Genomic DNA, 13,351 nt, shown 5'->3' on the forward strand with positions numbered 1-13,351 from the left:
GACTGGAAGTGTGGAGAATAGCCTTCCTTCACAGTGCTCAGAATTGTTTCTCTAAATTAGGCTAGACACATGGGCTGAGTAGTGTGCAGGGGATGCTTGTGCTGCTACAACAAACCCATGGCATCTGCTGTTCGAATGCCCAGAGATTTCACTCTCCAGAGCTCAGTCCAGCAGGTTTTGCACTGAGCTCAACCATGCTACGGAGCAGGAGAGTTCCCCTGAGAGGAACTGCACTGACCTCATCCTCAGTGCTTTACAAAGAGCTTTTCCTGCGGAATACCACTGTACACGGAGAAGTCCGTGTTGAGTAGAGGCTGACTGTGAGTTAGCAGAAGGAGCCTCATTTGTCAGGGTATTGCATCACCGGTGTGTTCTGTCAGAGGTGCCTTATCTAGTGTCCTGCTGCCTGCTCTGTAAAGACCACCTCTAATCTAGGATGTTCATTCCTGTGCTTCCCTCAGATACATCCCTGCTATCGTTGATCACACTGGAGGCCTACCCTGCCAGGGGACATTCCTGCTTCACCAGGTACATGCCTAGGCTGGGGGGCCAATTGGCATGCCAAGCTCTTTGTGTACAGGGGACAGATATTTGTATGGTTATATCTCCTGCTTTGCAAAGGGCCAAGCTCTTCAGTGTTTCTCAAAGACTCTTTCTTTTGTCAATCAATGCTACAAAGTCAAGCACTATTAATGGTGAGATTATCCTGGTGTGGGTATGAGACTGTATTGGGGTTTGTGTTGAGTTTTCTCTAATTAGGACCTCCCCCGGTGGTATTTAGGCAGCTTCTTTGACTGTGTTGCTTTTTAGGGGACAGCACCTTGCATTAAGTCCATGTTCTATTTCCAAGTGAAGCACTGAGGGTTTGCTGCTGCTTTTGGCAAGGCTGTAGTGCAGTCTTTTAAGCAGGTGCAGCACATATGGTTCTTTACCTTGTGTAACTGCTAGTGGGCAAGCACACAGGAAAAGTTATTTACCTTGCAAAACTGGAATTCTTTGAGAAGTGATGTTCATATCTGCCCCTGACCTGACCTTTTCCCTCCTCCTCTGGGGTCCTTGTTACACCTGGATTCCCTAATGGCAAAGGAACTGAGCAGTGTTTGGGCTCATGCCGTCTTCTAAGACCTTAGTACGAGGGCACAGAGAAATGCCAAGGGCCTGCATGTTAATCTGAAGACTTGGAGAAAGTGCTCCTGTCCACAGTGGAACGTATGTGGACAACACCTGTTGAGAACTCCAGTTAGCATTAAGAGTGTCTGTACACAAGCAGGGAGGCTGCTCTGACACACTGTAATTACAGCACAGTGGAGCAGACTTAATTAATCAAGTCTGTTGGAGCATGGCGACTACCACAGTCCAGCAGTCTACAACGTCTCATGTATCAGTGGCCCCACGCTTCAAAATGGTGGTGGGGGCACTTTATATAAAGCTCATTGAATGAGCTTTAGATAAATCACCCCTGCCATCATTTTGAAGCATGGTGATGCTGATACACGAGGTGCTCTGGGCGCCTTAATTAGAGTGGCGCTCAGAGCCACTCTAATTAAAACTGCCCCTTGCCTACCCCCCAATCCTGGAGTCTGTCTGTAAATTTCCAAAGTGACTTGTCTGGTTATAAGTAGTAGGGATTTCTTCCATTATGGAATGCCTATGTGTCAGCTTGCTTTTAGAAAGTTGGGTTTGCTGGAATCTGTGGTCTAAAAATTCAGAGTATCACACATGCTGCCTTTTTCCTTGAGATTTGGGTAGCTGGCTGCTGTTTCCCCATGAGGTACTTGTACCTTTCCTGGGAGTGGAAGGGAGGCCATTTTGGGGGCATTTGGAGTGTAAAATCGCTCTTAAGATGAAGCGAGAAGAGCATAGGTGCTGTTCTTTGATCTGCAAACAGGTTCTTTCTGCATGAAGTGTATTCATCACCAAGGAGAGCACAAATACTTCTTTACCTTTGTGAGACTGTTGACAGGCAAGACTTGAATGTTGGTCAACTCTGTGCTTGCTAAATGTGCTTGACTTAAAGGGTTGGAGAGTCTTGGGGGGTTTTTCCCCCTCTCAATTTTGTGCTTTTTCAATCCCACCAGGGAATCCAGCGAAGGATCACAGTCACCATAATTCATGAAAAAGGCAATGAGCTGCACTGGAAAGATGTGCGAGAGCTGGTAGTTGGTGAGTACTTCTTGGTTGGGTGATACCGTGTGAGGAAGGCAAGCATACAAAAAATGAGGATTTTTCTTTCCGGTTATTTCCTCTGTCACTCAAATTATAGAGCAGAAGTGCAGTACTTTTGAAAGGGCACCAAAAGAAAAAAATATGGTTTTGAACTGCTAATTGGAACTACCTGTCTAAATACCCGGGATAAAATAACACTTGAGAAACGGCAATTTCTCTTGTGCCTTCCAGTTTCTGTTTAATCAGAAGATGCATGATTTTTTACTTCAGGGCGCATCAGAAACAAAGCAGAGGTAGATGAAGCTGCTGTGGATGCCATTCTGTCTCTGAACATCATCTCTGCAAAGTACCTTAAGTCATCTCACAGCTCCAACAGGTAGGCTGAGGAAGTGGGTGTAAGGAGTCCTTCTGGTTCAGAACCTTAGAGGCCTCAGTTGTGCAGCACTGCTGGGAAGGTGTTGGGAGGCTGGAAAGGATGACAGTGCTTCAGTGTGGACTTCTAGGCCTGTAGATGTAATGCACACAGGTGAACAATGGGTATTAACCTTTGGTGTCACCTGTTAGAGATCTGCCTAGACCCGTGTCAGACATTGGGGACTTCCTCATACTACAGCTGGGTGACTCCTTTCCATTTGTAAGTGCTATGAGAGGAGGAGGGAAGGGGAAACTTCAAAGGAGCCTCAACAGTTTTTCCAGGAGGTTGAAATAGTAATTGAGACTTAAGACAGAGCAGTAAAGTACAAGGACAATCCCAGAGTGGGGACTGTTGTCCTTGGACATGCAGTCAGGGATCCAGAAAAGGCTTTTTTGTTAACCAGGGGTGGCCAACCTGCAACGTAAGTGCCACTTGTGGCACAGGCACCCTTTGTGTGTGGCACACAGCAGATCAGAGAAGGGGAAGGCAGCACAGATAGTGCAGGCAGTGGAAAACAGAGGAGTGGATTGGGAAGGGAGCGGAAAGCAGAGCAGCAGATTGGGTAGGGGAAGGGGTTTGGAGTGGCATTTGGGGAGGATGTGGGGCTTACTTTGGGGGACAGCTGCCAAAAAAAAAGGTTGGCCTCCACTGTGTTAAAGCATCAGACCTGCTCATAGAAACCCAGCCTCTTAGCGTGCATCTTTTATTATCCCAGTGAGTTGCAGGAAGGGAGGAGGATTTACGCAGATGCAAACAAGCGGGGTCCTGTGAAGGACCTGTGCATTAGAATCAAGTGGCATGTCAGCGCTGTTCCAAAGGCTGCAGTGACCTGCCGTCTTCCTTCTTCCATCCAGTGAGGGATCAAAGCAAGTGTTGCTGCAGTGTCGTTTAAATGATAAAGGAGTGTTGGCCGCAAGTGATTGTTCTTCACTGTGAGAAACCCGTCTCTCCTGAGGGGCTGGGCTGTGGATGTCTCCTAAGGAGAGTACACTATTGACGTGATTTCGTGTCCCTGGTAGTTCCGTGCTTCATTATCTGCAACAAAGGGCTGTTGAGGCAGAATTCTGCAACGGGGGCCGGGCTTCTCCCCTCTCTGACATCAGCTGAGTCACTTGACCTCGTTCGCCGGATTTCTGTCTGCCCGGCTTGTAAATTGGGTGCAGAGCAGGAACCTCCCTCAAAGAGCAGATTATCATCAAAACTGAGGGGAGAAATGCTTTTCAACCCATCTCCTCACAGACTATTGAATACTAGTGGGCGTTCCACACAATAGCTCCTGTCTCTTCAGCTACAGACTTGGACTTGAGAATGCTGCTCTAATATTAAACTTGGAGTCAGGACTGCTGTCTGCAGTATGGGATGCTGCTCCCTCTGTTTTTATAGCAGGTAACATTATGACCATTAGGCCCCATGTCTTATTTCTTACAAGTTGAAGGTAAAACTAAAATTTTGGAGAATTTCTGGATTGAAGAGAATGAATGCCCCCTGCAAAAGAAGAGGAACATAGGGAAAAATGGCATAGAGAGATCCATTGCTTTGTAGGGTATTCGGAGGGTACCGTAGAACTGCAGGCACTGCTGAGTGTGGCTGGGTAGCTAAACCTGGATATCTGCTGCCCAACACTCAAGTGATCTCCAGTAAAGAATAAGCATCTAAATGTCCCTGTTAAGTCCAGATAAATAGAAAAGGAGAAGCGACCGTGACTGCATGCACACTTCCTTGCAAAGCCTACAACACAGTGGAGCTTGAAGAAGGGACAGTGATGGAGGAGAGATGGGGAGATGCAATTAAAATTCCTTTATGGTTCAGAAAGGGAGAGATGTGGAACCCATTTGATAGGGTGGAGGGGGTGGTGCTTTTTTATTTTTAACATCTTGGCACTGATCACTCTGTAACCAGACTGTGGGAAGCCACTTGCTGCTGTCCAGTCAGATCTCAATGAATTTTGAAGTAGGAAATGCATATCCCTATTGCTCCCTAGTTGCAAGGAAATTTCTTCATTATCTCTGTCAGGAAAGCTTCTTGGAGGTGGGATGGGGGTGACTGAAATGAAGCTGATACACCAGATTGCCAGGTTTTGATTGCTGGATAAGGGGATGGGTGGGTGGCAGAGAGGAATCTCTGTCATAGTCAGGGATATCTGTTCTGTTCATTCATCATCTGCTGATGTGTTTTCTGGTTGCTGTTTTTGGTCTGCTTGTTTGCTCCTCTCAGCTGTTGCTTGTCTGTTCTGCTTTTGGTTGCACTAACGAAAGCTCTTTCTATGTTTTTACAGGCTCTTTCTTGATAAGGATATGCCTAGGTATTTTCTGTTTGCTTCCTTTGCACATAAAGGTTCTTATGGAGTAGAATGCTTTATGTCTCACTTGTGTTGCTGCCATTTCCCTTTTAGCGGATTTTGTCAGCAAACCTCTCGCCCTGTCTGGGAGTGCATTTCCTCCTCCCTCATACATCAAGAATTATCCATGTACATACAGTTCAGTAGCTGAACACATGTGAAGGCAAATTTCCTTCACCTTCAACCGAAACACATTCCTCAGTCATTCCTTGATCTTCTAAAGGAGTCAGCAGGAATTTCCCTGTACATCTAATTCTCCTGCCTTTTCCTCCTTTTTCCCACCCTAGACAGCCATGGCTAGCATTTAGCATCTAACAGCTTTTAAGAACACTTGGCTGCATTTAAAAGTCCCAGGGCAGGAATCACGTGGCTCAACCACTGGTTGGTTCAAATCCGCCCAGGCTTGTCGTGAATGCAGCTGTAACTATTAGGCTGTTTGGGTGGCCAGTACTAGGTTGGAGCTGGACCCCAGAATTAGCGCTGTTGTTGATAATTAACAGTCTGCCTGTGAGCAGAGAAGCTGAGCATTCAAAAACCACACAGGATGGACTTGCCTTTTACACTAAAAAGGCAACTCCTGGTTGCAGCCAAGCAGCCTTGAGCAATGTCAGGCAACTTGTCCTGCTGCTGCCTGTGCTCCACTGGTTTGGCTGAAGTTCTCATTTTCCAGTGCTGTTGCTGTGTCACCTTTTAACACTAACTTTCAGTTAAAAACTCAGCCATCCCTCAGCGCTGGATTCCCAGAGCTGTTCCTTACTTCCTTCCTACTTTGCCTTGTTCAGCACTCCCATTCCTTTGCAGGTGTCACCTCCTGTGTTGAACTTTCAAGAGGTTTGCTCACATTTAGCTTTTGTCTGTCTCCTTCCATATCTGTTCTAGAAAGGTTTGGTTTGGATGAGGCAGGGTTGTGTGTGTTCTCCCCCTCTGTGACAAACACACAAGTACAGTGGCTTTCTAAAGGTAAACCTCACCTGGCTGTCATGCTTTCCTGGTGAATTCACTCACAATGCCTCACTTCACTGGAGTAGGATGAGTCTCTTCAGGCACTGCCTCTGTCCCTGCTGTGGGAAGTCCAATTCAGCAGCACAGGGTGCAAAACCTGGGCAGGGTTTGGTGCATTTGTTGATCCTGTCTGGAGACCCAGGTTCCATTTGTTTCTTCAGCCTGAGAGGTTCAGGTGATCTCAAGCCAAGACCTCATTTTCATGCAAGGACAAGTGGAGTTTAGCCTTGACTGTCCCTATTCAGGTGGGGTTCTTGAGGAGTATTTGAGCTGCCCAATGAGAGGTACTGAGCTGGGCTATGTGAGCAGAGCTCACGCAGTACCTCTCCACACTGTGCTCACTTCCACTAGTGTCACAGCAGCCTCTTGTGGTCATTTAAGATTCACCTTTCCCAGACAGAGACACCCTTGGGGTCTATACTGTAGCACTGAAATCCTCTGGGACAGGGCACTGGCTGTTCATAGCACTGATTTCTGCGTGCTGCCTCACTGCATTAGTATGGGCACTGTTTGGTACTAGGACATCAAACCTTAGGGGAACTGCAGAGTAACCAAGTGTTGAAGATCCTGGCTCTGCAGCACATTGAGCTCAGCAATGACTGTGGAGCACTTTCAGCTGAAGTAAATGATAGGAGAAGTCGAATATGGGTCTGGAGATCCACTGTGAACTTGATTCAGATCACCTGGAGCAGCCCTCGACTCTGCAGAGCTGTTGTAGCTGAAGGATAAAAGTCTTGCTTAGAACAAAAATGTGATAAATGATTGAAATTTGGGAGGGGAAAGGGTTTTCAGTTCACACAGTTCAGCAGTGGGTTGGAGAATGACAGGTAGAAAGCAAGCTCTTCAGCCTCCTAAGAGCGAGGTCTTACATTGCAGTTCCCCTTGAGTTCCTACTTGGTTGGCCTTCAAGGCCTGCTCCTCTGTAACAGCAGGGGGAAGGGTTTGAGTTGTCTGTCTTCAGTTAAGGCAGAACAACCACATTATTTACTTTGAGGCAAATTGATGCTGTTGAGCAGTATTAATTGGCTAGGCTGAAAGTGTGATCCACAGCTTACTGTATACCTGATTAACTCTGACCTACAGGTCATCTGGAGGAGAGGAAATTCATGGGATGCCATGGTTAAGATCAGCATCCTTGCCTCTCAGGTGTCTTGCAGGATCTTACTTATCGCCTCTGCTCTTTTGCCCGTTTCTTTGTTTCATTCTGTAGTTTCTGCCTCTGTTTGGTTTCTTTACTCTCACTTTTGGGAACTGGCATGGGAGCTCTTTAGCAATCCAGCTGGCTGTAGAAAGGAACACGGTGGGCCGTCAATGCATGTCAAGTGTTTCCTTGTGCCAGCTGTCCACTGTGGACTAGAGTGGACTGGTTGACACTGGGGAGCAGGGGAAAAGGGACCATACACAGGGATGACAGAGAATTAAGTGGGGGGGGGGGAGCCTTTGTGTGCCCCAGGGAGTGCAGGCTATAATAGCCCAGTGTAATGTGGCTACAATACCCCTTGGAAATTTAGGAAGGGAGAATGTTAGTGTAAAGGTCCTTCTCTGAAAGGGAACTTGGTGAAAGAAATCTCTGCCGGCTGGGAAGCCGGAAGCATCTGGTGTCCAGTTTGGAGACTTGAGAGAGTGACCTAGATGGCACTGGGCACTGAGGCTTCAGTTCCCTCCCACTCACTAAGGTAGCTGGCTTAAAACTGCACTTGACCTCTGCCCAGAGTGGCGAACAAGTTGCTGGGAGCTCTTGCCTGCTTCCACGGGGCCAGCTGAAAGGATTTCTTAGTTCAGCCTGCAGTGGGTCAGCAATGGTTTGCCTCAGAGTGAGGTTGGAGCTGGGTATTTGAGAGCAGCTTGCAGGTGGGTTGCAGGAAAAGAAATACTCTTAGCTTAAATAAAAGGCTGGCCATGCTTTTGGATGTTTCTGCTCGCCTGCAGAAGCTACTACCCTGTTGTGTAGCTTAGTGCAGACAGCATCTCTATTGTGGTTTGAGAGTTGGGTCAACACTCCACTTAGCTGGGGATATCTACCTACTAAGCCCACAACATGCTTTAGGCCAAGGGTGCTGGTTATGGAAAAGGATCCTTCCCTGTGTGTTGAAGGTAGAATTGCAATCTAGGCACTCAGGAAGAGTTCAGTCTATTTATGCACTCCCCTTTTATCCCCACTCCTCTATGGCTTGATAGGGCTTTTAATTCTCTTCTGTAGCCTCTCAGCATTTTGCTTGCTTTTAGAGTAGACTTCTTCCTCACAGATGAGGGCACAACTAACTCCAGGAGTTTAGATATAGATGAATAATCCTGGGTGCTTTCTGCAAAGGGGGTGGAGAAGACCTGGACCTCCTTCCAGTTCTAGGTGGTCCTTGCCTAACCAACCCTTGGTAATCACAAACATATACCCGCTGATGGTGTTCAGGAAGAGGCCCTGTGCACTGACTTGCAGCAGGGGTACAGAGACGCTTTTCCTATTGAGCTGCTGTTGTGTTTTCTTCAGGACTTTCTATCGTTTTGAGGCTGTTTGGGATAGTTCCCTGCACAACTCTCTCCTCCTCAATCGCGTGACACCATATGGAGAGAAGATTTATATGACCCTGTCAGCATACCTGGAGGTGAGTGTACACTGTGCCCCATAGCAGCTGTTTTGGAATCGGGTGAAGGGAAACAACTAGTACAGTAAGGAGCAGGCATTCTGGCTATCATCTCAGCTGTACCAAGTTGCCTTTGAGTGCTGGAATCTGCTGAAATGATCCTGCTTCAGCCCTTGTCTGGTTATATTAGGGACCAGATAGAAGCATTTTCTGCAGTAACGTCTGGTTAATGGTATAAAATCAAATCAGTGTTGTCCCCCATCAATACAGTTAGCCTCTCTGCCTCTGTTAGTCTTTCTCTGTGTTTGCAAAGTCCTTTGATATCCTAGCATGAAAGTTTCCATTTAAGGACCTTCATCGCCTACATGCATTGGCTTGGCTCTTGGTTTTGTGTGCAGGAGACCTATCTTTCCCTGTAGTATGGTCACAAATGTGGAGGATGCACCTAGAAAGCTAGCAGCATGTTTTTAAAAAAGCCTGATGAGGAAGTTTCCCCACTGACAGAGAGAACACGTACACTTAAGCATATAGGTGGGCACAGGCACACGTGATTCGCTGCGTAGTTTAAACAGTCATATGTTCACGCTCTAGCTTGACCACTGCATCCAGCCAGCCGTCATCACCAAGGATGTCTGTATGGTCTTCTACTCGCGAGATGCCAAGATCTCACCACCACGCTCACTGCGCAGTCTCTTTGGCAGTGGCTACTCCAAATCGCCAGACTCGTAAGTTTCATAGGATCAGAGCATGTGTTTTGGATCCAGATCAAAAAAGGAAAATACCAGCTGTTTTCTTCTAAGGCTCTTCACTGCAGTTCCCAGCTCCTTTGGTCAGCAAACAGCTTTCCTTAATTAGGTAGTCTGATTTATGTTGAGGCAAACTGATCACCCAAACTGCCTGCCTCCAGCTTTGCCTCTTCAGATAGCTCTTTTGAAAAGCAAAAGGGTGTTTTTGTAGAAAGGAATATTTAGGCTTTCCAGCTTGCATGTGGAGAATGCTGGTCTGAGATTGAAATCTGCTTAATTGGCAGATTTCAAAGGCTAATGTGCTGGAAACAGGAAAAAGCAGAACTCAGTGGAAGTGTCTGTTCTAGGGCCCGGGCTGTCTGCTGCTTCTCAGCTTTGCAGTCAGGGGAAGATCTCTATTTTGCAAATGCGGTTGATAAGTTTGGAGGCTGAAGGACCCTGTAAATCATGAGAATGGTGTCAAGCATCTTCAAAGACACGAGTGTCAACTGTGATTGATTTCTCATTATAACTAGCTTTTCCTGTGTGGGCTTTTTCGTAAACAGCAATCGAGTGACCGGAATCTATGAGCTGAGTTTGTGCAAAATGGCAGACACAGGAAGTCCAGGTCAGTGGTAACAGCCCATTCATTCAAGCTGGGGAATGTTAACATCTCTGGGTTTTATGGCAGATGGAGAGTTTGAAAGTAATGACTTTTCATGCACAGAGGAAATAAATCTTCCTCTTTTTTTTTTTTTTTTTTTTTAAGAGAAGCAGTTCGTGTGCAGTGCAGAGGTACTGTCATAATTGTAGAGCTGAACTGTGACAGAGGCTGGCTGTGGGGATCAAGAAAGGAGAGTATTTGAGGCCTAGCTCCTTCAAATCAGTGGAATTGAGACAAGGGTGGGAAAGGGGAGGGAGCCAGGAGAAAGGTTCCTCTGATCCCCCGATACAGGCTTTTTTCCTAAGAAGCGAGTTTGAGAGCTTGTAAATTTGCTTGTTGAAATGCAAGGCTTTTGATTGATGATAACTGGAAAAATATCAAACATAAGGCCTCTGAGGAGAAAAATGACTATTACCTTGGACTGAACAGGATTTTCAGTTCTTGGGGTTAGTGGGGTAATATTTCTGGGTTGGTGCAGGAGGCTGAATTAAAATGATGTGTATTAATGCCCTCAGCCTTTCAGAATGGAGAGATCTATGGAGGCCTTGCCCCAGGTGTGATCTTGGTGATTTTATCTATGGTCAGTCAAGTAGGGGGAGCACAGGTGCTCTATCAATCCCCTGTGCATGAAGTCTGTCCTAGATTGTTCCCTCCCATCTATGCTACTTTTTTCTTGACTCTTCAGGGATGCAGAGGAGGAGGAGGAAAGTCCTGGATACGTCTGTAGCATATGTCCGGGGTGAAGAGAACCTGGCTGGATGGAGGCCCCGTGGTGATAGCCTCATTTTAGAGCACCAGTGGGAACTGGAGAAGCTGGAGCTGCTGCATGAGGTACTTGAGGGGGAGGGAGCAAAGGGTGGGAGAGACATGGGCCTCTCAGCAGCCACTCTTCACTTCTCAAACTGAGAGAGAGCTCAAGAGGTGCAGGCCAGAAATAGATTCCCTCCAGATGAATACAGAGGTGGTACTGCTGCCACTGAGCATAACCTTCAACACAGGGTCTTGCTCTATTTAGCAGAGGCCACACTTGGCCTTTTAGCACTATTGCAATCCCTTTCTGCTGTGTACTCTCATATCCTAGTGGGGCGAAGCATATCTCAGTATGCTCAAGGGTAAGGACCATCCTGGAGTTGGTGCTTGTTCTGTTGGTTCTCAGGTGGAAAAGACCCGTCACTTCCTGCTGCTGCGTGAGAAGCTTGGCGACAGCATCCCCAAGTCCCTGAGTGACTCGCTGTCCCCCAGTCTGAGCAGTGGGACCCTCAGCACCTCTACTAGCATCTCCTCCCAGATCTCCACCACAACTTTTGAGAGTGCTGTCACACCCAGCGAAAGCAGTGGCTACGACTCAACAGACATTGAGAGCCTGGTGGATCGGGAGAAAGAGCTGGCCACCAAGGTACAGGTTATGGAAAGAGCAGGACAGGACCAGTATGTGGCACTGGAGAGGCAGGAAAGACATGTGAGAAGACACCAAAACCTACAGCCCAGTCACAGTAGAAAATACAAAAGCCTTTTCCCCTGCACAACTTTGTCATTACAAATCAGGCTCTGGTAGACCTTGTTATTGTTCCCAATGGAGTAGGTGATCTGATGGGCAAGAGACAATATGCTGCTAGGACCTTAGCACTTCTTGATCTTAACTAGGACCTACTGATTTCTTGGGTAGGTGAAATCCCTGATAACTCATTTACACTTTAGGGACCTAGAACCTCTCTAGAACCTATTCTTTTCTTATCTGATGTGCATATCTCTTGCTGTCTCATACGTGGCGAGAGTCCTGTGCTTTGCAGAGCTTTGTTTTAAGAAGCTCCTACGGCCAAAGTTTTATATTCCCTCAGTCAATCAAAACCCATCTCCCTTCAGTGAAATGGAAATGCTGATTGAGATTATACTGTTAGGAATGTAGATTTAGAAAGGGGTCTTTTGGACCATCAAGTCCGGTCCCCTGTTTGTGGGCAAACTCTTAGCACTTCTGTGTGTAAAACGTTTGCACTATGTGAATAACGTGTGCCTTTTCTGTTTGAGTGAATTTTTTAATGACTGGACTTGCCTGGACACGTGCAGTCTGGATTTCACTGATACTTTAGTGAGCAACTAAGTGGTACTGGTAGATTCCATGCTGTTTGATCTGTTTTCTCCTGAAACCTAATTGGAAATGTCTAGTTTCTTCTTTTTTTCTCCTTAGTGCCTCCAGCTTCTCACCCATACATTCAACCGTGAATTTAACCAGGTGTACAACAGCATTAGTGATTGTAAGGTAAGGCGTTTGCAGTATGGCATCAGCCAAGTGTGCAATAGGTCAGTGTTGTTTCCTGCAATACTCTGTCTGTCCCTTTCTCAAATACCTGTAGGAATTGCAAGATTGAATGTTTGGTGACCTGAAGTATAATTGTCAGTGCTGTGTATTGAATGATCATGGAAAGTAAAGGTTCTACTATCTACAGTGTCAAAATGCCAAGGGCCCAAACTGTACCTGAATGGTCCAGCCGATGCTGGGCTTGATTCGTTCTGTTCAGCTTGAGTCTGGAGGTGGGGGCATTCCCTGGCCCTGGAGTCTTGGAACAAGGAAGAAGAGGGATGTGGAGGAAGTCTCCTGCACTCACCTTTTATCATTACTGCTTTGGTCAGGCATCTGCCTTCTTATTAGTATTTCCTGAGAACAGAGTGTAAACTGAACAGCTTGAGAGCTCTGGCTCTGGGAACAGGGGATAAAGAAAGTAATGCAGTATTACAGAACCAGATCATGCAGTGCTGGGCTGAGGGAGCCTGTATGAAAATCAATCTTGGTACAAACACTTCTCCATGGTCTGAACACTTGAGGCTGCGAGGGGTGGGTGTTCTGAGGGCTGTGGTCCCTTGAGGGTGGTGCCTTACCGTAGCGGTTTTGTGTGTTCTTGCAGCTGTCCGATATCTCTCCAATCGGGCGGGACCCATCTGTGTCCAGCTTCAGCAGTGCCACCCTTACACCTTCATCCACCTGCCCCTCTCTGGTAGATTCAAGATGCAATTCAATGGATCAGAAGTAAGTGAGGAGGACTAATGGGATTGTCAACAGGCTCCCCCACTCCGCATCTTCTGTCCTTGTTCCATTCCCTTCCTTGTTTGTTTTTAGCCTATTCTCTCCTTTCCAGGTGTTCTTCCTCTTCTCTGTCATTTCTGCATATTTAGCCTCTTCCCTTTTATTTTCCTTGCCGAAGGGGCAGCCAGGTGAACACACTACATTATGGAGAGTTCCTGCAGCTTCACTGTGTATAAAGCCCACGCTGATCCTTGGCAGTTAGGCAAGAGAAGGGTTTAATTGAGATCAAACAACAGTTGACCACCTTATCCAGGGAGCTGTTTCTTGACAACCTACTTCTCATCTATGTAATTAAGAAGGACATTTCAGATAAAAATAGGATTCAGATCTCTGAGAAGAACAGTTCAGTGCTTCAGTCTCTGCTGAGCTCTCCCTGAGACAGG

The 13,351-nt window shown here is 46.8% G+C and overlaps 1 protein-coding gene across 6 annotated transcripts in view; it reads left to right on the forward strand.

Annotated features, from left to right (window-relative positions):
- Positions 1–13,351, forward strand: part of KIF1B (kinesin family member 1B) — a 142,499-nt gene that overhangs the window by 121,658 nt on the left and 7,490 nt on the right. For all 6 annotated transcript variants that reach the window (XM_090024186.1, XM_090024180.1, XM_090024181.1 and 3 more), the window contains 10 exons: positions 462–528; positions 2,079–2,163; positions 2,437–2,542; positions 8,407–8,521; positions 9,092–9,225; positions 9,792–9,853; positions 10,575–10,720; positions 11,046–11,285; positions 12,075–12,146; positions 12,790–12,911. In XM_090024186.1, the coding sequence (XP_089880312.1) occupies positions 462–528; positions 2,079–2,163; positions 2,437–2,542; positions 8,407–8,521; positions 9,092–9,225; positions 9,792–9,853; positions 10,575–10,720; positions 11,046–11,285; positions 12,075–12,146; positions 12,790–12,911 (1,149 nt within the window). The remainder of the gene's footprint in view (positions 1–461; positions 529–2,078; positions 2,164–2,436; positions 2,543–8,406; positions 8,522–9,091; positions 9,226–9,791; positions 9,854–10,574; positions 10,721–11,045; positions 11,286–12,074; positions 12,147–12,789; positions 12,912–13,351) is intronic.

The sequence above is a fragment of the Crocodylus siamensis genome, chromosome 12 (genome assembly GCF_052110815.1).
Source record: "Crocodylus siamensis isolate JL-2025a chromosome 12, ASM5211081v1, whole genome shotgun sequence".
NCBI classification, from domain to species: Eukaryota; Metazoa; Chordata; order Crocodylia; family Crocodylidae; genus Crocodylus; species Crocodylus siamensis.